We start from the raw sequence: 26,603 nt of genomic DNA on the forward strand, positions 1-26,603 counted from the left end.
GAGTGAAGTAGGGCCATCTCTACAGGGAATGATGGAAGGGAGGAGAGACAGGCTGCAGTATAAAAGAGCTATGAATAATCACAGCCATAGTAGCTATGTAGGTCCCACATGGAGAAGGCAGCCTGCTTTGTGAATGGACAGCTGCAACATGTGATGCCAGAGCGGCGTGTGAACATGCTGAGACAGAAATTCCGCCAACCTTTTCAGTATTGGTTATATATCACTCCATGATTATGCCGTCCAGCCACTTCAAGTCAAAGCTTGATGCTGACTTCAAATTAAAACTAGCTACACACCTTATTTTATCTGAGTGGACCTTTTAAAAGGTTTCCAACCTCCATTTTCTTGTTCTTCTTTTAAAGGAAGAAAGTGGTCAGGAATAAAGGGAATTGATTTGCTTGTGTGGTGCTGCTGCTTCAAGGTGCAGTGATCTGTATTGTCACCTCTCTGCTAAAGGTCACCTCTCAAACTTTGCTCAGATCCTTCTAAGTGTGCTCTCAAAGCTTTCTTTTAACCAGATCACATCTCTTGAGGTTAATTTTCTTCTGCAGTCCCTACACTGTTAAAACAAATATACAGTTACAATGCGTTACATGGTAAAAGTAGATCAAAACATAGAAAAGGGACTTTTGATTAAAAATAATAATAACGTTTTGTGATGATATGAAGAGAAATAGAAGAGTAAAGTGATGTAATACATTACAATTATGGATGGATGGATGGATGGATGGATGGATGAATGGATGGATGGATGGACAGGTGGGTAGATGGAGTCATAGAATGAGCACGACCTGTTTGTGTTCCTGAATAAATTGTCACCAAATCTTCCTTACCAACTTCAAACCCCTTCTGTTGATGTGGATTCTTGTTTTGAACTTTTAGTCCCCTGAAATTCCTAAATGGGATCTGAGGTAGAGTGATCAACCTATAAGAATGCAGGTTCGCCTCCCGGTATGCGTTGTAGTGCCTTAAGGCAGGGCACAGAACCCAACACTGCTTCCACTGGCCCGTTTGGCACCTTGTACAGCAGTTCTGCTGCCATTTGTGGATAAATGTGTCCAAGACTGTTAGACAGGCCAGTTTTGCATCACAGTCTATGTGAGTCTATTACAGCTAAAATTAGTCTCAACAACAACAACTAGTTGGGCTTTCTGGTCTGTTTTGATTGAATACCTACTAAAATATTTATCTGAAAATGAACATTTATTTCAGCCAGGCTGTCCTTAAAAATCCCAATCCATCCCATTTGGCTTGACTTACAAAAAAAGGGAAATAGATGCAGATGAGATAAAAATATTCAGGATTCTTTTAATGATGAGTGACTTTAACAGTCAACACATTATCTATTGTAATTTGTTTGTCTAGTCAACGTATCTGATCGTGACTGTGATCAGATGCTAAGTTGACCAGATGTGACAGGTCCACAGGAAATAACTGCAGCCACTTAAAGACAGAATGACAGCAGGAAATGAAGGGACAGAGGAGAGAGGGGGAGAGAAAGTGTTAGGTGAAGACAAGCACTCGTGGGGGTCCCAGCTTTTAAATTATTCAGTGAGAAAGTCACAGCACTCAATGCAGAGGAGGAGCAGTGTCAGGTCAGCGCATTCACTGCCGAGACGAGGGAAGGAGAAGGAAAGGAGAGGACTGTGAGCAAAGATAATATGTTTAAAGGAGAAGGAAGCTGTGCAAGAGTTTCCCCGTGCGTGCATTTCTGCATAGGTGTGTATGCTCAAGCGCCTGCTGTGTGCTCGTTGTGCAGAAGCACACTCCTTTGTGTCTGTGTCAGAGATGAAAATAGACAAACTGAGGGAAGCAGGTTGCTTCATCCTGGAGCTTTTCTTGTCACCACGGCAACCACCTCCTCCCTCCATCCTGAACTCGTGTTTAGTTTGTTTATCCCTCTCCCTCCTTTCCTCCCACGCTTTTGTCGATTCCCTCCTATTTCTGTCCTGAACCCCTCTGAATGTCCCTCACAAATAACTCACTATGCTCCCTCTATCCAAGGAAACTTGAGTCTCTAACTTGGGAACCTTATCTGCCTGTCCTTATAGCTGCCTGTTTTCTCCTTCTTCGTGTCTGTGTGTTTTCTTTAAGCCTGGCTTTATAAAGATGGAAGTAGTGATTAAAATGGAAAACAAGGGTCACATGATATTGACAGAGAGGAAAAAACACTGGAGAGAATGTGCTGCTATTACAGATACAGAAAGATGCAGCCACCTCTGCATAGCTACTCTAGAATTCAGACTGCCCTACTTTTGAATCTCCTACACATTTTCTACAAAGAAATCGCACCAAATGTGATAAAATGACAGTTTTACACAAAAGTAAATGATGAAATACACTTTCATAAGTGGATATTGAAGATAAAGATGCTGTCCTCAACCCGGCCAAGGTTATGGAAGAGTCACCTCTGAGCAGCGTGCACGCCCAAAGACTATTTAATATTAGATGCTGATGATGAGTGACTATGCGGGAAAGACGCTGGCACTGCTGGCTGACGTGAAGCCTCTGAGGTGCATCCTCCCCTCTCGGCTCCACCGCGCGCCCCCGCCTCTCGAGCGCGCAGCATCACCGTTCAGTGAGGACAGCCAGTAGCAGCACCAGCACTGCAGGAGCCCGCGCGCCGTTCACCTGGCTCCGCAGAGGTGATCGTCTGTCCGCTCGTCGGCGGAGGAAGAAAGAGTGGAGCCCTTACGTCATCATGCCAGGTAGCGGAGCAGGGCAGCTTGGATCGTGAGGTGGAGGAGCAGCACTGCGGGTGTGCGTGGAGTGGCCCTCTCCAGTCCGGTGAACACCTTGCGCTCGGACGCACGTTGAACGATGGACGGCTGGCTGCCGCTGCTGGCCTTGCTCGCCATGGCGGGAGGTAAGTAGCCTGACTTAGTCCATCTGCTGACTCCATCGATGGGCTTTCGCTCGCATTGACACCTCAGGGTCGAGGATCATCTGTGCTTCTGGGAAATCCTGATCTAAGTGTCAGAGGGGTTGAGGGTTTGAATGCAAGGAGTGGCAAGACGCGGAGGGCAGGCAGAGGTGGGAAAAGGACTTTTCTTTTCTCCGCTGTGTCACCATCTTTTATAACAGCAGGGGCATGATGATAAAAAAAAAACATCACAATTTTTCATCCAATTAATGTGAAAAACAGACCAGCATGCATCGGGCTTTAAAAAGTCAGACAAGAAAGCTTTTCTTAGAATAACCCAAATATTTCTCCTTTTCTTGTTGTTGAATGAAGCAAAAACACACTTTATTGGACACAATGTTCTTAGTGAGCTTGTTTATTTTAAGGTTTTAAGGATCACTAATATAAAACTGCCCACATTTTCTGTTTAAAACCTTTACATAAATAAGTTTTTCTAATTTTACATCTGAGTTACTGAACCCTCCTTCAATTCCAGGTCTGATATTGAACGTTAAAAAGCAGCAGGAGATGCTGTTATCAGTCACCTCTCCCTGCATGGCTCCATCTCTCTCTTTCTCATTAACACTGAGGTCCTGTTTTGAGAGGTTAATGAGAGGCACGTTGAGCTAAAACAACGTCTACATCCTGCCATTAGAGGACAAATGACGTGTCATTTCTAAGAGGCCTGCTTGGACAGATGTTAGGATTTTTTTTTTGGTTTGGCACTTTGGATGTGTGTTTTGGCTCTGATGCCGTTTGCTCTGATGGTTTGTCCGAACACATCTGCCTATTGGCTGAATGCCAGCTGTCTTAACATTTTTCATCCTGTCTCTAGTAGCAACAGGGCACAGGCCTCTGAGCAAAATGACTGCTTGGCACTATGTATGGCGGCACACTTCTACTTTCTTGCACACATACACACACATGCACGACTGGCCATCTGCCTTGCACTGAATAACTGTTTGTCATCACCTAAAGAGACAGCATACCCCTTCTTCCTGCATGCAAGTCAATTAAGAATGTTACGCTAAGCAGTTTGTCCCACAGATATGCTGAGTAGGAGACTCAAGTTGCACGAACTTCCTGTCATTTTCACTTCACGGTTTAAGGCAGAAAACTACATTATCTCTTAATTATCTCCCCTAAAACTGTTTGTCAAATATAAACACAGTCATGAGCTGAAACACACTATACTCTAAAATCAAAATACGGTAGGGTTAATGATACAAATTGCATTATTTACACATAAAATACTTAAAACCACTTAAGGGTTTGAGTTTTTCTAAACTAAATAATATCAGGACCTGCCTAATTCCTTCAGAATGTGTTGATAATAATCTGTTAAACATCTATTTTTTTTAGCTGAGTTTGAGTTAAATCAAAGGTATGTGAATAATGAGGCCAATATAGGATGGAAGGAGTCTTAACAATCAGTGTACTACTCATGTATCATTTTCCCTCAAGGAAAAAAACTCAGATTTGCCTCATCCTTGGATGGAAGAAATGCACACAATGCATTTGATTAAAAAAAAGTCACACGTTTGAGAATTTCCCCTTCAAAATAAAAGTAAAGAATATGCTGAAGTGTTCAACACAGCTTCAGACTAATTCTGTTCATCCTTTAAAGGGCGCAGAGGATGTGCAAAAAGACGCTCGGGGACACGTAGCCCCTGGCTTAGATATTACTGAGAGACAGAAAGGTCTCCCTGTGGCGCTAGAAGCATGTCTCCTGTGATTTCCTTAGCAGACCATGCATAAAACAGCAGGTCTGTGGTACAGAGATGACCCCACACAGGTCTAAGGGTGAGAAAGTCTCATCCACCAAAGTTGCAAAGTTGCTTAAAGTTGTTTTGCTTTAGTAATCCAGTATGACAGGTTTTTTTCTTTGCTTTATGGGGCATCATAAGAGAGAAAGTTCAGCTCGTTCAGTTTTGGCTGTACTTTTCTGCTTCACTGTTCTCTCTCTGTGATCTGTGTTGCACTCAGACCTGCACATGGCAGCCAGTCCCCCTGTTATGTGTCTCTTTCTGTCACTTTTCACCTTTATCTTGCTCGATGCGACTCTCTTTTTTTTCTGTTTTTCTGGACTGGCTGCCAAATCGTAGCAGTAATAGGATCGGATCTGCGGGTAGGGGCAGCATCTGTGATTAGAAATGCTTCTCAGCAGAGGCCTGCGACTGCATGTGAGAATCTGTGACTCCATGCATAAAGCTGTGCTCTCTCATGTGTGATATGGATGTGTGTATGCGTGTGTGGCTGAATAGTTGGCTAAAGTTGGTGTGAGTGAATGTGCCCGCAGTTCTTGCACCACACTGCCCTTGAGATTAAGAAAGCAAAGGAAGTGCGCAGAGGTTTAATAAAAACTAAAGCAGAGGAGAAGAAAGGGCTGATAAGAGAGAGACAGGAGTTTTCATTTTAACAGCGTAAAAAAAAATATTTGTAAAAGGTGGTCTCGCATCGAGGCATTGCGTTGCGTATGCTGCTCTGATATAGGTGCCGATTTTTCTTTTTCAGAATAAAACACTTAAATTACTTTGAAAATTTCCACAAATGCCTATTGTTTCTATTATCCAACAGTGAGGGTTCTTCATTTGTTTAGTCACAGAATCATGCAACGAGTCTTTTTTATACAAAACATGAATAACAGTGCACATAAAAGATATTTAAATTGCCTTGATGTAATTCCAAAATAAAGGAAAGAAATACATTCTGTTTTGTCAATGTAGCACCACTCATAAACCTAAAAAAGAATTTTTCATAAATAGAAAAAAATAACCAGGGACGTATGGTGCCATGACAGTGAAACTCTGAAGTTGCCTTCCAGAATGATGATGGGTGCTGCAGGTGGGTTTCATCTTGTGCTATTCTTAGAGCTCTGTGCAAACACATCAGTCAGCTAATTATGCTGAAGGCAAGTCAGTCAGAGAATCTACAAGTAAAAAAGAAAGTGGAGTACCATGTGGGACAGTTGTGTCTCAAGTGGATTTCTTTAAAAAAGAACAACAAAAAAACGAAGCCAACTGTTAAGCAGATATCATCTCCTCTTTACAGAATATTCTGAAATACAATAACACCCATGTTTTAGTGCTGCACAAAAAGTATTTGAGGCAAGCCATAAAAATATTCTATTGAATTGTTGTAGTGCTTTTTTTTAAAAAACATTTATCACCCGATATGGTTGTTAAGCTACAAGCCAAAAGCAGAAGATGGATCAAGAAAAGTGTGACGACACAGAAGGAAATTTTTTCTTCACTCATCCTAGAAAGCAAAAAAGAAGAAAAAAAGAAAAGTCCTTTGTTTCCTTGGATAATTTTGCTGGTTTATGATCTGTGACCAAAGTAACTTAAAACTGTGACCTTCCTGATTTAACGCATCCCTAGCCAGGTCTTAAGACATTGTTTATGAGAATAGCTTTTTTAAAATGAGAAAATAAAAATAAACAAGGTGGAAATAAGATTAAAAAACATTTTAGCTGCTGTGTTGGACTGAAAATAGTGCAGCCTGCAGAAGCTGCACTTAGCTGTGGGATTTTGTAATTCAAAAACACTTCCGCCATTACCCGGATCTCTGTGGGATAGCTTTGTTTTTTGAGTGCTGTGATATTGCAGCGAGATGCTGAATCAATATTAATCTCTCGGTTCTATGGCTGCTACAAAGCCAATTGGGTGTTGCCATTAGATCAATGGATCTCTCTGTTATTGATTTCAGGAAGATTTCAGCATAAAAGGTCTCGACTTTAGCCAAAAAGCATCTTTGGCAGTTCACTGAAAGGAGAGTGAGAAAAAGCCCTTGTCACCTTTCTTCTTGTCAAAGCTAGCTAAACAAATAGAGATCGGCGCTGTAATAGTCTTAGTGAGGTAATTAACATTTATTACTTGCTTTGCCCTCATGTTCCTTTCATTTATCCTCACAGCTTTTCAGTTTTTTGGACTCCAGAACTACAAACTATGAATAACAGCTGCAATGCACAAAGTTATATGCATATGGAAAAAGGAATATATATCTATAATTAATAATTTAGCATGCTATCAGTGTTTATTTGGAGACAGGCGCAGCTGTGAAGCAGGTGAAGAGCAGTTTTAGTGTCTGTACAGGTGCTCTGCCCCTGAAGATGCGCATCTGCACGCGCAAGTGCACGCCAGGACACAACCTGCAGCTCCGGGGTCCAATGGGGAGCCTTGCTGAAAATTTCACATCACACATTAAGTTTGCGATATTTGCACTTGAAATTAGCAGAATGCAACTTGAGCTACGAGCAGCATTGCAGCTACTCAGGTCAGCTTTACCATCAGGGTTGAAACAAGGAGCGATTGCAGTCTTTGGGACTTATTTGAGTGCAGGAAATGAGTTAACATGCAGGTGATCAGGTGTGTGTTTGTGTAGTTTTGTGCTTTAGACTAGAAAATGGTGGAAAAGGCTAATAAAAAATATCTAATTCCTTTTTTTAATTAAGTAACAATATGAGATTTTTTAAGCTTTTGATCTCAACTCTGAGTCAACATTTTTCTTATATATTTAATTTCTTTAGAATGGTATCTAGATATAAATGATAGACATCAGATTTATTTTTAGGCCTAAAACGCCAACCAGTCAAAAAAGTTATATATTTTTAAGTATTTGTCATGCTTAGATAAGTTGTTCTCTGAAAAAAGCATCTAAAATATTTGGCTGGCACTGGAAACCTAAGTAATGGTTAAACATGATTGCAGAACTTTATTTATTTTTATTTTTTTTTAAAGAAGGGAGCTTCCATTACTTTAAGCATTCAATAAAAAGTGTTTTAATCCCAGCAGACAGCCCTCAAAGACCCTTGTTACTTTTCTGTTATTCATAGTTCTTTCCATCCAACCCCGTCTTTCCAATGCCTGGTATTAGAACAATTGATTTTTCACTCGGAAAGACATTTTAGAGTAAGGATGAGGTCAGTTTTACACTTGTAGAGTTTTGCATTTATAACTTTTAGTCATTACATTGCAATATTCTTTCTAGATGTTAAACTGAAATATAACTATGACATATTTCCTTTAAATGCTTTAAAAATAATGAATAAACGTCAGCTTTTGACTGATAACTTGCCGTCTTGAGCACTAAACTGCCTTCTGAAAGAAAATGATGCGGCTGAAACATGGGCATCTTTGGATTCATCATTGTTTAAGTGAGCTGTATTTGCCTCCTGTCTCATTCGACAGAGTTATTGCCTTGTGCGTCCGGGAATAATATACATTACTCATAGGCTTCAGACACAAACCGTAATGGTTATTTCCCTCATGAATATGTGGACACATAAAGGCCATATGAAAAAGCTGTCCCGTGCTCTTGCGCAATAAGTAACCTGAGTGCTGCACGCGTGTGCTGACAAGATGTGGATCAAAGATGCTCAAGCGAGGGAATTGGCAATAAACAAACGACTGTAGCTGTCACTGACGGAGAGATGGAGATGCATCAGAGAAGAAAGGAAGTGAGGAGACCCATTCAAATGAGAACAATAAGACAAAGAAGATGTGATGGTGGAGAAAGAGTGTAAAAGTAAAAAGGGAGGGAGCTGGGAAACTGTGAGTTACTGGGAGTAAAGGTCTCATCGATCCGCACACAGAGGCCATCATTCCTGCTCAGTGAACACAACAGCCCCAGAGGGCAAGTGGGAGGGGAGGAGGAAGCTGAGGAAAAGAGGGCGATGAAGAGAGATGACAGTCAGAGATGGGTACTTTTTCCAAAGTGCAGTGAAATGTTGAAAAAAACACATTTTTTTAATTGTCTGCATGCATGCATCCCTGTGTCCTGACTTTCTGCAGCTCACAAAGTTAATTGGTTTTACAAAATGTGTGTAAAGTAATTTGGAAGCCATATTTTTAGGAGCTGGAATCAGATGCTTCTTTGTTTTCTTTATTGTTGTTGTTGCCGTTTTAATCTATCATGTCAATATCCAAATTTTTACATTAAAATAGGAAACTTTGCCTGGACTTCTATTTATATACAATAAATACCGTAGTCACACATTAATTGTGTACATAATGAAAATAAAATAGTATCTGCATAATTGTACATTGAAATTTATTACAGTTAGTTGTTTATAATTTCAGTTTAGCTAATCAAAGTTAATTGAGTTGACTTTTTTTCTTAAAATTCTTAATTTGAATTATGTCTGTACTTTTTAGGGAATTTTATTTTATTTTTAATCTAATTTTTTTTCATTTTTCTTAATACTTCAATACAGTTAAGCTTTTTTTTTTTAAGATTTAAAAAACGAGTTCACAATCTATGTTTATGCAACATAAAATCCAATAGTACCATGTGTCTATTGCTTAATATTTTTGGGGAAAATACTCATAAAACTGGTGAGCTTGGACAATATAAAGTAAAAATTAAAAAAATAAAATAAAATATAGCAACTCATGAGCATTTTCTTTGACGCTGGAAACGTCCACAATGCAGCGCCTAATTTTGTAGAACATAGGTCTCCTGTTATCTGTATATGGACAAAGTTCACACTAAGGGTGGACGGTGTCCTCCTCTAAAGGAAACAGCTGGAAAAACCACCCTTTGTGGTCCAAGGGGTAGTTTTTACCACTTTTGCTAAGTTTATTGGTGAGTGGTCATCAACTGATTGCCTGCTGCAGCTTGATTGCATTAAAATACAAACATAAAGCTGCATTAACACCATTTTGTGACTTAACTAACCAGCTGGAGCAGATTGGGTCTTCTTGAAGAACGACTTGAAATTTCAACTGAAAGTCACTAGTAACACATAAAATTGTGCTTAAAAAAACAACAATTTGTAACTCTTTTTCCAAAGAACAGCCTCTGCTCTGATCACATTTCTCCACGTTTGTTTTTCTGTAACATCTCCAAAAGGGCTCTGTGTGAATTTAGCAGGTTCAGTAAAAGCAGCCTGTGTTTATCTTTAAGGAGGAGCGAGAGAACCAGGAGAGGGAACGTGCAGCCTCACCTTCTGATTGTTTGGGCTGTGAAAGCACTGCTTAAACCTGACCGCTCACCGATATGAACACAGGCTGCTGCAGACAGACGGTGGGGCGGTCAGGAAGGAAGGAGAGAAGGGATGTGGAGTGAGAGCAGGGCAATGTAAAATATCAGAGATGGAGTAAAAATAAAATGCTTGTACAGAGTGGCAGTTGAGGAGAAATGAAGCAGCAAGGCAGACCAGATAGAACGCCGGCTTTAGTAGAGACAGAGAGGAGGAGATAGAGGCATTTAGACTGGTTGACTCATTCTTTTAGTGTCAGATCTTGTAACAAATCTGTATCGAGCTGGGCTGACATGCTCCAGCCGGCAGTGATGAGTAATGCCACAGTTAAAGCTTTGCGTTCTTAATGCACCCGGACAGCCAAGAAGCCCTGAATGTTGTCTGTGAGGGAAAAGGCCAAACAGAGACATTTCACACCATCACTGTTTCTGTGCTCTGGATGTTTGCAGCCTATTTCCAGTAAGCTAAATGGCTTTTTTTAAATGACCGCCAGGAGAAACATGGACGTCTGCAGCTTTCTGCGTGACCGAGGCGCATGAGGGTGACAGTGTGCTGTCATTGCAGGCAGCCTTGGGGCGGACACAGAGGAGCGGTTGGTGGAACATCTTCTCAACCCGGCTCACTACAACAAACTGATCCGTCCTGCCACTAATGGTTCCGAGCTGGTTACTGTGCAGCTGATGGTGTCACTAGCTCAGCTCATCAGTGTGGTGAGTGTCTACAACAGACAATGGTCTGAAGAAAGATTCAAACTTTTTAAATTAGATAAAACATTGATAATTGTAAAATAAAAGAAACTCATGTGCCAGAACAATGTGTTTATCATTTGTAACATTTTCAGTTTTGGTGTTGGAGAACTACTTTAGATTGTTGTTGGTAGTGCACATCTTTTTCTTAAAAAAATCATCACATTGCTGTTAACCCTTCTATACTGTGGAGTTCAAACTTTTTTGTTCAAATTTTTATGTTTTTACTTTTAAGTCATTCTTATTATCCTTATGTTATAGTCTTACATGTTACTGACCAAGGAGTCATTTGTAACATTTTACTTTATGTGTTTGAGGTCAAGCCATGTATTTTATGTTTATGTTACAAAAGCAAAGTCATTTATTAGCAGACACTTGAAACTTTTTTGTGTATAAGTTTAAAGACACTGGGTTAAATGAGCTTTAAGACAGAAATGTACAAAATGGTACAATTGCTCTCAGTCACCCCTACTATAAGTTATTATTATACTCTAAATACTACAATAAATAGTATTCTTTGATAAAGTATAAAAACCACTTAACTTTAAATACAAAATAAGTAATAGATTTCATATATTTGTAGGAATGCAATTCTTATATTTTTGATAGTATTTTTGCCTTTTTTTTTTGTTTTTTCACTTATTAACACTATGATCGTAGTATGGCGCGGGAATTGTACACACTTTGCTACAGCACTTCACTTGCAGGAAGAAGGGCTAATACTGCATTGGTTAAATAGGAGTCTGCAACTTGAGCCTCTGGAGCCACATGTTGCTCCTTTGTCTCTTTATTTCAGCTCTATGACTCTGAAAAGGAAATGCAAAAAAATCTAAGGAAAAATAGGTTAGGATTTTTGTTAATGCAGAATAGTCATTTTGTTTAGATTTTTAAGATGTCGGATAACTGATAACTGAGAAAAAATATGGTAAATGGTTTAATCTACTGGCCATCCACTCATTAACGATATAGCAAATGACATGTGTTATTTGGCTTTTTTCCATTTTTATTCAAATTACAGTTAGGATCTTATTTAACACAGGATGTATTTTATTTTGAAAGGAACGTGGATGTTCTTCTGAAAAAAAGTGAAGACGTAAAAAAAGTTACTAGTTTTAGAAAAATATACAATTCATTTGTTGTAAATATTAAAAAACCTTGTTATAAATGAATGGCTTAATGGCCACAAAAACATAAAGAAAGAGTATTTTTCTATAGGTTGATGTGGGACTTTGCAGTTCCTGCTGGGTTTTGGTCAATAAAAAGCTGGACCAGATGAATCTTTTAGTGTTTTTATTTCTTTTTCCTTTTTTATGCTCTGATGTGTTTTTTTTTATCTTTCAGCATGAAAGGGAGCAGGTGATGACCACCAATGTCTGGTTAACCCAGGTGAGACTGCATGGAATCCAATCATTGAGTCTTTCAGAAACAGAAAAGAGAGAAATAAATACACAAAGATGTGTGAACCACGTAAAAGTTCAAGATTTGACTTTGGAATCATTTTTATCTATCTTTCATGGAGACTCAGTTTGGTCAGAGTGGAGCACAACACAAATTGAGGGGCTTTGATGGGCCTCATTTATGTCATTTGGCCACACAGCAACACAGCACAATGTGTACAATGCATAGGTTGCATAATCTAATTCCACAGTGTAATTATGGTAGTAGAGAAGGATTCATGACGGGTTGTCCAGGTTACTCAGCTTGTGCTCTCTGTTTCATCGGTTCAGTGGGTCAAAATTTAGAACTTCGTCTTTTCAATCATGGAGGAGTCTGAACTGATCAAATGGATGAAAAAAAAAATTGTGATTTCTACCACTAAACATTTATAAAAACTAGAAAAGAAACCTTGTAGCATTTTAAAACTCTCTCTGTAATTTGACAGCTGCATCCTTCCTTGTGTCTCCCCAGCCAGGGCCTGTTCTGGAAACATTTGCACAGAAAAAGTTTTGGTTTCTTCCTTGTTTTCAATTTCAAGATATTTGAGTTATATTATGTCTCACATATATTGTAGGTTTGATCATTGAAATTCTGAAATCCATCTTTATATTTGAATTATAACTGAGTTGCATAAAAATTGACCAATTTCAGTTCAAAATAATTTACAAATTCTCCAAGAGAGAGTAACATGAACCTTGTGCTTCTGTTGTTTAGTTCATACTGAGAATAACAAGAAACATTTTAAAAAAGGCCCAACAATGGAGGATAATGAAATCTTTTTTCACGGTAAATTCCATAGAGGTGTGCAGTGAATGCTTATGCAATTATACCATGAAGAGGAGGCTCAGAGTGAGATAAGAGTAAGAATTCACTGGAAGCTCCAAACCATTTCTAATTCTTAAAAATAGAAGACCTGCAGCAGAAATAAAAAATCTAAGGGAAGTATTTTGCAGATACACTGACTGAGGAAATTAGTCAACATCTAGACCATGTGTTATTCTCTGAAAAAGGCATTGAAGTACTAGGATAGTATGAGCTTTAAATGATTCACTGATTTAAACACTGATTTACTTCAGGTACTCCAACGTTCTCCAGTCCATCAAAGATTATTAATCCTAAAATGACACTTTAAGTTGGATGGACAGTGAATTTATTTATTTTCGTGCTTCTCTGAAGAAAGAGTGGTTAAAGGAAGAATAGGACAGGTCTCCTTTACTGCCTCAAATAAAGTGAAACAAGTTGGTTGAATTCCCCTCTTCAGTCACAAATAAAGGTCAAAACCATATATACAGGATCAAAATGGTTATCTGAATAATCTACTAACTAAAAACTAAAGTCAGATGAAGTAAAGGTCTGGTGGAGCAACTCAAAAGAGAGAATCCAGATTTGTAGACAGCAAACTTCATAGTCAATACCATTAAAAGGTTATCTACAAAGTAATAAAAATGTTTTATTTTTATTCAGTCTTGTTTTTTAATTTCATCTGAAGGCTTCTATTGCAAAATACCATGCTTTAGTTACTCCATGGAAACTAGAGCACAGAGTATCTCTAAAGCTGAAGCTTAAAATCATGACCTCCCATATATACAGGAGTCTTTCTTCTTACCTCTCTTTATATTCATTCCCGCTCTCTTTGGTTGGCTCCTTATTGTGCTAAAACCAAAGATCAAACTCAACAAGGATCACTCTTTTGGTGCAGCAGCTCCAAAATTTTGGAATGACCTGTCATTTTAAATCCTTTACTTTTTGATGTCTCGTTTAAACGCATCACTGATATTGACTTTATCTTGGTCTGTAAATCTAAACTCTAAAGGCATCTGTTTACTCACTGTAACTGTTTTAACTGGCCTTTCGTTGTCTCATTGTGATTTTAATCCCTATGACACATTGTCCTTTATTGTCTGGTCTTCTTTAACTCATTGTCCTTGAGTGACCCGAGAGGCACTTCAAAGTAAAAGCATTCTTATGACTATTATCTCATTCATTTGGCTTTTATTTCTGGATTAAATTGGAATTCAATTAATTTCATGTTCTTTATTCATAGCTTTAATGAATACTTTATATTTTATTTGCTTATTAATTTTTTCTCTTGATTTTCTGGTGTATGTCTACCTTTTTTCCGTTGCTGTCGTTACTTTTTGTATATTAGTTAGTATCCTTTTGACTTCAGCTCTAAATGTATTAATGACTTTGCTCTACGATGTTTGTTTCTCTGTTTGCAAACATCCACATTTAATTAGCAAACTTTTGAATATGTCGTCTAGAATCTCCATTCCTGAATCACTTTTTTTTTTAAATTAAAACAGCCACAACAGCCTTAAGGCAAAAAAGCGTCAAATAAAATAAAAGTAAATGTTCACTGTGGATATCAGAAATGCAGAAATGATGCCTTTCTCTGTATCTACATTTGCTTGTGTTAGGGAAAGTTTATAGCATTTGTGGAATCTAATCAAGGCTTGGTGGAGCGCTCTATTGCAGACAGAAGGGAAACCAAGAACAACTAGTCTAGGACAAGACAAAGTGTAATGACCACAATGAATCACAATTATGGTCGACGCCCTGACACAGCCGTTTCACTTCAATTCACATAGGAGAGCTTCAGTGCAGCCATGCCAACAACTGACCTGTAACTCAGAGAACATGATAATGGTGAGGCTAAGGTTAGGCCAGGAATGTGAACACAAAGGCTTTTTTACATGCTGGTTAGTGTAGGTCAGTGTGTGCTGGACTTCAGGGTCATCACTAAGATGACTGTTTCTGTCTCTGCCTCAGAGTTAAACTGTAATGAAAGCACAGAAGGGACAGGATTGTCCCCGGGCTCATGCACATTTTGATGTATCACATTAGCCACTGACTTATTCACAGACAAAAAGGCGAACAGGCAGAATCTCTCCTCTCTGCTTCTTAGAGTGTATCTTCTTCTAGGTGTGTGATTGGCAAATCACTGACTGAGCGCTGTCTTTCTATTGGTCCTCAGGAGTGGCAGGACTATCGGCTCACTTGGGTTCCTGAGGAGTTTGATGGCATGCTGAAGGTCAGGCTGCCCTCAAAACACATTTGGTTGCCTGATGTGGTTCTTTACAACAAGTAAGTCACCCCCCCCCCTCCCGATTTGTTTTTTTTGTCTGTCAGATGATTAATAAAAATGAAAGATTTTGATTTTGACTTGAGAAGTAAATAGTTTGATTATTATCTCAAACTGGAACTTCATGCCCCTGATGCATGTAATTAATAGTTTTTTGCTGAGTTTTTACCATGAAAGACAGAAAAATGTGAGTTATGTGATTTTAAGTTTCACTAAAGTTGCTTTCATTCACAAGCCAGTCTTGTCTCATCTTTCTTAAATTCATTTAGTTATATTTAGTATTTTTGACACATTTTTGCTGGTAAGATAAATTAGCAGTTGCATTTTTTAATTTCCTTAAAAGTCAAGAAAGTGTTTTATTTGAATTAAATCGTGAAAATTGCTAAAAAAGCTTTTTATAGCTCCGATAAAAAGAATATTTATTCAGTTTACTGATGTTACGGTAATAGCTCCAATTCTCACAGCTTTGAAGATGAAATACATTTTATTGAAATTGAACTGATCAGATATTTGCAGAATATCAATGTTGACAGAATAGTAATTCATTATGATTGAACAGAATTTTGTGCAGAATGGATTTTTGTCTTAGTAGTTTAAGACATTGAATGTCACCATAAGGACCTATACATTAAATTACTTAATACAAATAAAGTTATATATTGTAAATATTCTATTTTGAGCAGCATACATTCAAAAAACAAATACATTTTGTTATTCTGTGGGGATAAAAAAATAACACAACATGAGTGACTAATCTTGTCTGTTTTCAAAAAAAGAAATTAGTCTAATTACGTAACTGGGTTACTTTAATAAATGACACTAAAATAGTAATTAATTTACAGCCTGACCTTTAAAATTATGGAAAAACCTTCAAAATACCCCCTAATTATTTGGTACAAAGGACAATAAGGTAAATCTTTACTACTTCTGTAAGAGATAGCCAGTGGTAGGTAGGTGGTGGTACAATCACCTGGTTGACTGAACATCAGTAACCGTGTGCTTCTTTTGGAAAAAAGGGGAGTTGGATCAGCTTGCAGCTTTATATTTACATAGACAAAGCATTTATCATCAGTGATTTTTTGAAAGTCGCTTCTCTTTATTCAACTAGAAAGATATTTTATTTACATTTTGTTTAATTTGATAATCAGAATTGTTGCAGTCTGTGAAAATGAAGATTCAAAATTATTAACAAAATAAAAAAACTAAAAGTAATATGTTTGAAACAAATTTTACATCTACATAATAATAGATAATAAGGGTTAGACAGTGTTTTTGGGGATCAGGATGTTGCCCAACACTTGTGTAAGTGGAATGGAAAGCTGCAGGATGCTAATCAGCTCATCAGGGTGCAGAGATCTACTTGGCCTTCTCTTCTTTCCCTGCTTCTCTCTTCAATGTGAGAAAGCTTTAAAGATCATGATGTGATGTGGCTCCAGCTGGTTAGTCACATCACCTAGTGGGGGTGGGATGGTGATAGGTTGAGCCGGGTCCTGGCTGGTTGGGTGGGCCGGGGTGGGTTTGGGGGGGTGGGCTCTGCCGGGCCTGTCGTTCTCCCGGTTCGGGGCTCTGGTTGCCTGGGTGGGGTGGTGGTGGGGGCGCACACTCTGCCGGCAACTTGGCAGGGTTTCCTGGGCGGGTGCCTGCTGGGCGCAGGGTAGGCAGTGCGGCTGACCGGGAACGGCGGCCGGGTGCCGTGCTGGGTGGCTGGTCGCCGTGGCGGGGGCTGGGGGGGGGGCTTGGGGCTCTGGGGCCTGGGGTCGTCTGCCCGTGGCCGGTGTTTCGCCCGTGGCCGGTAGTTGGCGCGTGGCCTGGCCCCCCGGGGGTCGGCGCCGCAGTCACAGCAGGGGTTAATGGGTTCACTTGGGTGGGTTTATTTCATTATTATTGTTATAATTATTATTATATTAATTATTTTATTATTATTATTAGTATTATTATTATTATTATTATTATTATTACTTATTTATTTTTTTGGGGGGGGGGGCCTGGGGGGGCAGTGTGCTAGTCCTTAGGGGGGCCAGGGTATGAATGGTGGGGCTGGACCCCCTGCCCCCCCGTTCTGGCGCCGGGACCCTTCCTTGCTGGCTGTCTCTCGGCGCCGCGAGGCTCTGGCCTCCGACTGCGGCTGGCTTGGCGTTTCTGGCTGCCCGGCCGCTCTGGGAGGGGGGGCGCCTACCGCGGCCGGCTGGGGGGCCGGTCGCTCGGGGGAGCCTTCTCCCCCGGTTGTGCCCATCCGCCCGCTCCTCCCCGCTCTCACCCAAACAAATATTGCACACAGGCACATAGGGCCCCGGGATCTGGATGGGAGGGGTATGCTGGCGGGGCTCACTGGGGATGCCCCTCTCTGGGTTCTCGTTGGCACCCGCCCTCCTCCCCGCTTTTTACTTGCATATTAGACACTCTGATTCATCTAGGGCCTTGTGGAGAGGGTCTGGTGGAGGGGGGCACGGTGAAACATCCGTGCTCACCTTTCGCTGGCCCCCCCACAATTTTAACTTCCTCTGTAGACACACACACTGCATGCTAGCAGCACACACACAGCAAATACACACCACTCACAGAGGGACTCCGGAGTGGGGGGCTTTGCGGCTTGGCAGCGGTGGATCCCCCCACACTGGTGACCTCCTATTTTACCTGCAGCACACACACAGCACTCCCACACCTCCATACATGGGTGGGGTCGGGGGGGGGCGGCCGGTCTTCACCCGCCTGGTCCTCTCAGGGCGGCCGGGCTTATGGGTGTCCTGTCGGCTGCGGGAGGGGTCGGGCATGCGGCGCTGGGGGTCGGCCGGCTGGGGGGGGGGTTGCTGCTTGGCGGCGGGGGTAGGGAGGGTAACCAGATGATTGTGAGTATGTGTGTGTGAGTGCATGGGTAGGACCGACCTGGGGGCTGGCTCGCTGGGACCCTCTGGGGCTTTCCCTCCCCATCACAGAGAGGGGAGGGCACTGAGAGGGTTGGGGAGGGGGGGTCAGATATTATGGCGGGGGGGGTGGTAGTGCGTAGGGTTTTAGGGGGGTGGCTGTGGCTGTGGGTGCGTGGCGATCCCTGGGTTGCTAAGGTCGCGGGCCTGGGCTGGCTTGCGGGGACGGGGCGCCGGTCGGGTGGTGGCCGGCTCTTGGGTTCCGGGGGCCCTGGCTTCGTCCCTGGCCTTTGTCTCGGTGTCCGGCGCCCGGTGGCCCCCATGGCTGCCGCCTGGTACGGCTAAGCGCTCCTGTCTTGTGGCCTGGGGGCCGGACACTGGGTTCGCTTGTGCCTCTGGGCATTGGGGGGGCCCCTGTAGGGGGGCCCTCTCTGTGCCTGGCTGGTGGGGTGGGCGGTCCCCTCCTCCTCCCCTCCCGGGCTGCCTGGGTCTGGATGCTGGGGGGGCTTCTGGCCTGGGGGGCTCTCCTCCCCTCTCCTGGTCTGGCTGGTCTGGCTGGGTAGGATCTGGCTCCCTTTATGAACACACGGTTCACGTCGGCAGCATGCATGTATCTCCACCCCCACGTGCACGTGCACACTCCACACTGCTCCCTGTCTGCTTCATCCCTCCTCCTTACCTACAGTGTATTGATGGACAGTTTTTTTTTCTCGCTCATCTTAGTGTCAGATTTTCACCTTTGATGTAACATTCGTCTTTCCAGCAGATCTGGTATAATTGTTACAGCTTAAATTAATAACTTAGTCAAATCAGTGCTTGTATCCCCCACCTTTTCACCTTTCTTCCTTTTACTCTCTTCCACCCTCCCCTCACATTCTTCCCCTCTCCCTCCCCACACACACTAAATGTAACAAATAAATAAAAAATAATACGACAAAAAGGGGTTTATACAAATCTACACTCTAGTTTCTTGAAGCTATATAACCTCTTTTTGTGATAGTAAAACCTGTCCAACACAAAAAGCCTTCAGCCCTAATCTGTTTGCTCAGCTGTTGGACAGAACAAGTTAAAAAAAAAAGAAAAAAAAAAAAAAAAAAAAAAAAAAAAAAAAAAAAAAAAAAAAAGATCATGACCCACCTGACTGAGGATATAACGATCCTAATCCTGCATTTTTCAGCTCGGATTTCTCCCTCTCAGTGACTGTCAGTCACTTGAACAGGAGGATTAACTGAGATCAGTGACAGAAATGCAGTTTTCACAATCTGATTATTTGGATGTTACCTTTGAAGGATGTTTCCTAAATAGCTCTGAAGGGGATCAGACAGATTAATCTATAGGCTGTGTTGGATATTTCTGCATTAGTAGAAGTATTGACATTTCTTTTGCCCAAATATTTAGCAAAGCAGGAATTTAATTTTTACAGCTGTAGCTGTAGATTTCAGGAGCTCCAAACTTTGTTCTTTTTGTCCTACTTTGATGTTTGCCATGTTTGCATAGTTTTACATCTAGGCTGCATAAATATAATAAGTAAATCTATATAATTGCTGCATAAATATAGCAGTAATTCCCCTCAGCATCCACGTGTCTATAGTCACATCCTCCTGTTCTGGCCTTTAAAAAACAGGTTTGGTTAATCATCTGTTCTGAGAAGAAGTTTGGCTTGTGACACAAATGTCTAACCAGTTCAACTGTGATGTCCACTCAATCTTTATCTCTTTCAGTGCTGATGGGGTGTATGAGGTGTCGTTCTACTCCAACGCAGTGGTGTCCTATGATGGCAGCATCTTCTGGTTGCCGCCTGCCATCTATAAGTCCGCCTGTAAGATCGAGGTCAAGCATTTTCCCTTTGACCAACAGAACTGCACGCTGCGATTTCGCTCCTGGACTTACGACCGCACTGAGATCGATCTGGTGCTTCGCGCAGACGTGGCCAGCATGGATGACTTTACGCCCAGTGGGGAGTGGGACATCATTGCCCTGCCAGGGAGAAGAAATGAAAACCCAGCTGACCCAGCTTATGTGGACATCACGTACGACTTTATCATCCGCAGGAAACCCCTTTTTTATACCATCAATCTCATCATCCCCTGTGTGCTCATCACCTCTCTGGCCATCCTGGTCTTCTACCTGCCCTCAGACTGTGGAGAGAAGATGACTTTGTGCATCTCAGTACTGCTGGCTCTCACTGTGTTCCTGCTGCTGATCTCCAAGATCGTTCCACCTACTTCCCTGGATGTTCCTCTAGTGGGGAAGTACCTGATGTTCACCATGGTTCTAGTCACCTTCTCTATAGTCACCAGTGTGTGTGTCCTCAATGTGCACCATCGTTCACCTACTACACACACCATGCCCCCATGGGTCAAACTGGTGTTCCTGAACAAGCTCCCGGCCTTGCTCTTCATGCGCCAGCCGAGGAACAGCTGCGAGCGCCAGCGGTTACGTCAAAGAAGGAGGGCGCAGGAACAGAGAGAGGGTGGGATGATGGGAGTCGGCGTGGGGGGTGCTGGCGGGAATGGAGGGGGGGCCTCCACAGCAGTGTTTGGCAAAGACGACAGTGACCCTTGCACATGCTATGTGAACCGAGCATCAGTTAAGCAGTTTGGAGGGGATCTTGGTGGTGCAGGAGGCGGGTCAATGGATGGTTTGAACAGGGTAAGGGAAGGCCGGGAGGGGGGTGCAGGAATACTGCCCCGAGGAAAGCAAGCAGCAGGTGGTCCTGCTTTGACTCAAGCTCTGCTGGCTCAGGCCTGTCCAGGCTTTGAGGAAGCAGTGGAAGGAGTACGCTTCATTGCCAACCACATGAAGAGTGAGGACGATGATCAAAGCGTAAGTACACAACCTATTTAAAATAATTAAAAAATTAAAAAATCACAACTAAAGTCACAAAGAAGCTACACAAGGAATGTGGGACACCAAAGCAGACAGTAATATTATTACAAATAAATGTTTGTTATTCTGACCTTTTGGTTTTAATATTTTAGTAGTCCCATGAATAAGTGACCAACAACTCTGAAGAGTTTTTGGTATGGTCCTCCACACTGAACATGGCCAACTGTAGAGGAGCCACTCCCTCCAACTGGATAAAAATGAAGACACTCAGCAGAGAAAGTGTGTTTCTGTGTTAGCCTGGGGGCAGTGCTAGCATTGCAGACTCTTCCTGAAAGGGGCTGTTTCCCACTTTGTGACATCACAATGTGAGAACCCACTCCTAGTTTGTGGATTGGGAAGGGCTGGTGCTCAGAGCACAGGTTTAGAGGAATACTCAGAAATGCATGAATGGATAAAAATACCGCTTTGGGGTTGTTTTTTGTGAGGTTTGAACATTATGATACACCTTAAAGCTCAAAAAGTTTGATTTAGTATGATATAGGCACATAACAAAACTTTGCACTATTTCTGTTACCACTGAAGCATTTAGTTAGCATACAAACCCACTGTTTGCAGCTTTAGTTCTCTTTTTGGTGTATCTGCTTTGTACATAGCTCTTTTTCCGATTAATCTTCTATCTACCCAGGAGCAACCATGTGATATATTGATGTACTAGCAGGTATAATAAAAGATCCTGTTTGCTTTCAGCAAAATTAAAACATGCAAACATGCAGGAAAAATAAAATCAGTGTGCCACCCATGTGGCCACAAATTGACAGGTCCAAGGCGTGTTATCATTACAGATTTAATGACCTGGGATTATTCATCCTCACATTGCTGCTGATGACACGTTTAGCCAATGATTGCTGCCTCAGCTCATTTGCCATGAACCTCGATAGAGCTCTGCCATGAGTCATCTCCTTTAATTCAAATAACATTGCCAACCATGAAATCTATCCCGAGCCACCCAGATGAGTGCTGTCTCGTGTTCTAGAGCTGTAAAGCTGTGCCATTTAAAATGCAGAGAGGGTGCTACATTGGAACAGAGGCAGAGCAGACAGACCTGGTGACTCAGTTGAAGCCCTGTGAAAATTCCAACACAGATACATAGAGCTGCGGATGGAGGATGTGTTATTTCTATCGCCGAAACATATGTTGGAAAAGCAAAATGAAGGAAAGTGAGCCAATCACAGATCAGTTATCATTGGAAGTTAACCTTGTAAAACTCGCTATATCAAAGAATTGACATGGTAAACCATTTAATAAATTCCACTAAAAAATCAGTATTCTTATTTTTGAGATATAGATTGATTTGACTGATTTAGTGGCTTATTTCAAGCAGTAATTGCAGACTGTATAACAAGAAATCACACAGATAAATCAAACTCATTTCAGAAATGAGTTTGTTTTATTGCTTTAAAAGAAATGTTAAGAAATGAACTTATACAGGCTAATCCAACCCTCATATTTCATCTAATATTTTTGCATGGTTTTCATAATCTGGTTCTTATTAGATCAAGTGGTGATTTTTTTTCACTTAACAAAATCAAGTCTTCATTTATTATCATCAGTAAACATTCCTTCATAATTTCAGTAAACAATAATATGGATCACACAATATTTAGTACTCACTAATCATCTGACTTCATGATTATATTAATCCAGAAATCATTTCTACACATTGCAGATCAAGTTAAAAAAAAGATATAATGTTGATTGTGATCAGAAAAAACACTTATACATCATTTCACTAAACATTATTACACATCACACATTTGATTAAAAAAATGTAGTACTCAAAGCATCTATTGTTTCACAGCATTTAGGTTAACACATCCACCTAGATAGTTTCAGATATAATTTGTTGGGTGATTTGGTAAGTTTTTGCTCACATTGACGTTAGTTTGCAGATAAAACACTTCATTTACCTACTGTCTCAAATTTGATCCAAATGTTTTGAACATGGTGCAACTATATTATAAAGAACTTTTTTTTTTAAAGTTTCATTCTTTCAAAACAGCAAGTAGTCATTTGAAAAAATGAATAAGATTAGATGAGTTATTTTCACCATGCATTTTTGAGAATGAGCAACTTGTTCTTAAGATTTAATTACCCCTTTTGAAAGTGCAGGAAAAGCCCCTCTACTGCCTCTTGTGCCAGGATCTGCAACCTTCATCGCTGAAGAGCCATTGATGCCTGTTTCTTACTGACCAAAAAGCAAAAAAATAAAATAAAATCAAAATCAAAATAAAATACAGCCTGTGTCAAATAGCAGATTTACTTGCATTATTAATGCAGGAAGGTAAAAAATGGAATTTTTTTTATCATATATGACTTTGGTGTGATCTCACTTTTTTTTTGTTGCTTTTACTGATGATGGTAAACATTTGTTTCCACTTGTGTAAAATCCAATTTTCCTTAAATGCAATTCTATACTTTGAGAACTTTGCCTCTTAACAGAACATATGGACACTGTTCTGCAGCAGAAGAAAAGGATAGGTGCTCTCATTTTATTCTAATAATTAACCAATCTTGAGAGGAGATGAAACCTTTTACCATCATTTTTCTCAGTTATCTGACATGTTAAAAATATAAAACATATTAGAAAATAATTGATGTACTAAAACAAATAACCAAAACTACAGAACCCATTATTTTTTTCTAATTGTTTGCATTTCTTCAAAGCCAAAGAGCCACATTGGAGGAACAAAAGAGGCGTATGTGGCTCCAGAGCCTCGGGTTGCAGACCCCTGCTCTAGCGGAATAATGATGCGCTACAGGGCAGAAAACATGGACCAAGTTATATACAATGGGTTTTTAGATAATGCTAATGAGATAGCGGTCTGAGAAATTAGTGTATCAACTTTGATTGGTTATATAGTGTTAATAGGTAAACTGTTTTGAAGCCCTTCTTTGCACAGTGCAATCTTCCAGTGGCCTTTTCCCCGATTCTCCATGCCCCCCTCCCCCCTCCAGTTATCATCACTGGGGTTCAGGTGTCAGAGCCCCCTCTGCCTCGCGGTGTCCTGCATTTCCCAAGTCCTTCTCCTCCTCCTTGACAAGTGCTGGACCTCATCAGAGCTCTGTTTCCATACCAGTCTCGGCTCACATTAACCTTTCCCCCCCATTAACCTTCTTTGAACCCGAAGCCACAGAAAAAGAATTAAAGGATGTGAGACTGTGATTCCACTCAACTCAATCTTTCTCTCCCTCCAACTCCCCCCTCCCTAATTACTCCACAGGTGAGCGAGGACTGGAAGTATGTCGCCATGGTGATCGACCGCCTCTTTCTGTGGATCTTTGTGTTTGTTTGTGTGTTCGGCACACTGGGCATGTTCCTGCAGCCCCTCTTCCAGAATTACACAGTAAAAACCATCGCAAGTACTGCAGGCTAACTCTACTCCATCCACAAAAACTCTGAAAGACAGCCCCCACAGTGGGACCTGGGCCAGAGGTGTGCATGTGAGTGTGCGTGGGGGCATGTCTGGATTTTTTGTCTTTTGTCTTCTACTGAACTGGAAAGAAAACTGCTACTAACAAGGAATCACATCCATTTGCAAGGTTTTTGCAATGATTGGGTGTTTTCTTGTGAAAGGACAACAGATAAACTATCTAACTCACACAAGAGGGTTTTTTGTCGTGTTGTTCCTTTTTGCTAAACAAACTAATCTCCTCTTTCTGGATCTTGATCCCCTCTTTTCAAGTGAGGAAGCTAAGACACAGATCCCTGCTGAACTTTGGGCCAGCCAATCAGAGCTTAGCTGACACGTGACATGCCCGTCTTTGACCATAACAGGCATGATTTATTCACAGGGAAGTGAAGTTCTTGTACTTTTTCAGAAATCCACAACGTCAGAAAAACAATCCCGTACATTTAACATAGTAATGCAGCTTACCACAGTACAGCATTGCGTATATATATTAAAACAGTATTCTATTTTAGCTCATGCAATGGTTTGTTGTTGATAGAGGGGCTAAGGAGTGTTGTATGATTGTATATATATAATAAGAATGTGAAATAAACTGCTACACTGCCTGGGATCAGCACACTAACACAGTAAGCGTTAGAGGAACAGATTTGGAAGGAGAGTTGATACGAGATGATTATGTTATCGAAAGGGATTGATTACATTATTGCAGAGAAATTAAAGGGTCACAGTGCTGTAGATTTGCTTGGACTGTCTGAGAGCACTAATGCTCATCAGTCTAGCTCATACCTGATGACAAAATGCAGTGTTAGAAGAAGTAGGATTATTTAGATCCCAGAAATGGGATGAAAAGGCTTCGACGTTGATGAGGAGCAAATGCGAATCTTAACAGGTGTTGGTTATTATAAAACTGATCACCAGATGAGTATCAGTGTTTCACACATTCCTCCTTACTTTTGTTTTCTTCCCTATTTTGTCTCTGCCTTGTCTGCCTCTAATATGTAAATGTTGTACATGTGCATTTCTGTCACACCCCCCACTCCATAGTTTTGTTTTTTACGTGGTCCCTCACTTCCCTTTTAATGTATTCCTCCTAGCCTCTCCAGTCCTGCTCCTTTTGTTTGGTCTCCTTTGGACACATCTGACATTTAGTCTATTTACAATAACAGTAATCACCTACTCATTTATGCCGTTGTCCTTTTCAGTGAGGCTGATTTATTTCACTTCCACAGTTGTCCCGGCCTCTTTGGCAACGGAGCGAAATGCAAAAAGGCCCTTGAGGCAAACGTGCAATTAAATATTCAATAAACAGCGACAAAACGCCGACAGGACTGGCAGCAGTCATAGAAGGCAATAAGATTTACAAAATTGATGCAAAGTTTAAAAAAAAGGTGGAAAAATGGAGCCAGATATGCAATGTCACAGGATTCCTTCTGCTGCAGTGGAAAGCTGCTGTAAAAATGTTGTCTATTCAATGTCACTGTCATCCTCTGTGAACGTCATGGGCTTTTTGGAGAGTTTGCAGCAATGTAGAATTTCCGACTGCTAAGTGTGTCCCTGTTTGCCTCTTGTGGATGGGGATCACCCATGGGGAAGCCTCAGCAAATTTTGAACAAGTGTGAAAAGCCTTTCAGAGGTTTGAGAAAAGTTGACTGCATGGTGTCGTATGGAGAAAGTGCTGTACCACCGCCACTTCCATTTTGCTTCATTTGACCTTTATTCTGTCCTCTTTCTTCTCACTTCCTCTCTGATCTGTCACCTCCATCTTTCTCACTCCAAAATCTGCTCCTGTGCAAACCTTAACCTGTTCAATAAAGTTTGTACATTTAGATTTATTGTGTCTGTGCGTGTTTTTTTGCAGATGTATTGTTTTTTTTTTTTTGTAATTTTTTTCTCAGATGCTACTTCACATTTGATTGCTCCTTTTTTGTTTTTGTTTTTTTTCCACTGAAATGTCTGTATTATCCTACATTTCTGTTTTTCCACAAGACAAAAAGAAAAACGTGATTTCTTGCCGTCTAGTTTTAACATTCTACTCCATAAAAACAGACACACTTAAGCACAGCTGTTATTTTATTTTAGGAAGTAGGACTTTTAAGGACTTTTTAAGCATGAGGCCAGACAGGGGCCCCTTTAGACTTTCACTATGTATATAAAAACAGGAATTTATCAGGGGCCACTACCTGTTCACATGAACCTCTTTTAAACAGGTTACTTGTGCTTTTGTAGTCAGAGGATAGAGGAACAGTTTGAAGAGCTAAACACCTGCAAAATGTGCAGGTGCTTTTTTCTGA

At 41.0% G+C, this 26,603-nt stretch overlaps 1 protein-coding gene across 1 annotated transcript; it reads left to right on the top strand.

The window, feature by feature from the left end:
• Positions 1-2,467: 2,467 nt before the first annotated feature.
• On the top strand, positions 2,468-26,140 carry chrnb2 (cholinergic receptor, nicotinic, beta 2). Its single transcript, XM_023963899.2, has 6 exons — positions 2,468-2,866; positions 10,449-10,594; positions 11,972-12,016; positions 15,045-15,154; positions 19,735-20,839; positions 24,124-26,140. The coding sequence occupies exons 1-6, from the start codon at positions 2,821-2,823 to the stop codon at positions 24,274-24,276; spliced, it is 1,605 nt and encodes a 534-aa protein (XP_023819667.1). The 5' UTR covers positions 2,468-2,820; the 3' UTR covers positions 24,277-26,140.
• The last annotated feature ends 463 nt before the right edge of the window (positions 26,141-26,603 follow it).

The sequence above is a fragment of the Oryzias latipes genome, chromosome 16 (assembly GCF_053564925.1).
Source record: "Oryzias latipes strain Hd-rR chromosome 16, Olatipes_Hd-rR_3.1".
NCBI classification, from domain to species: domain Eukaryota; kingdom Metazoa; phylum Chordata; class Actinopteri; order Beloniformes; family Adrianichthyidae; genus Oryzias; species Oryzias latipes.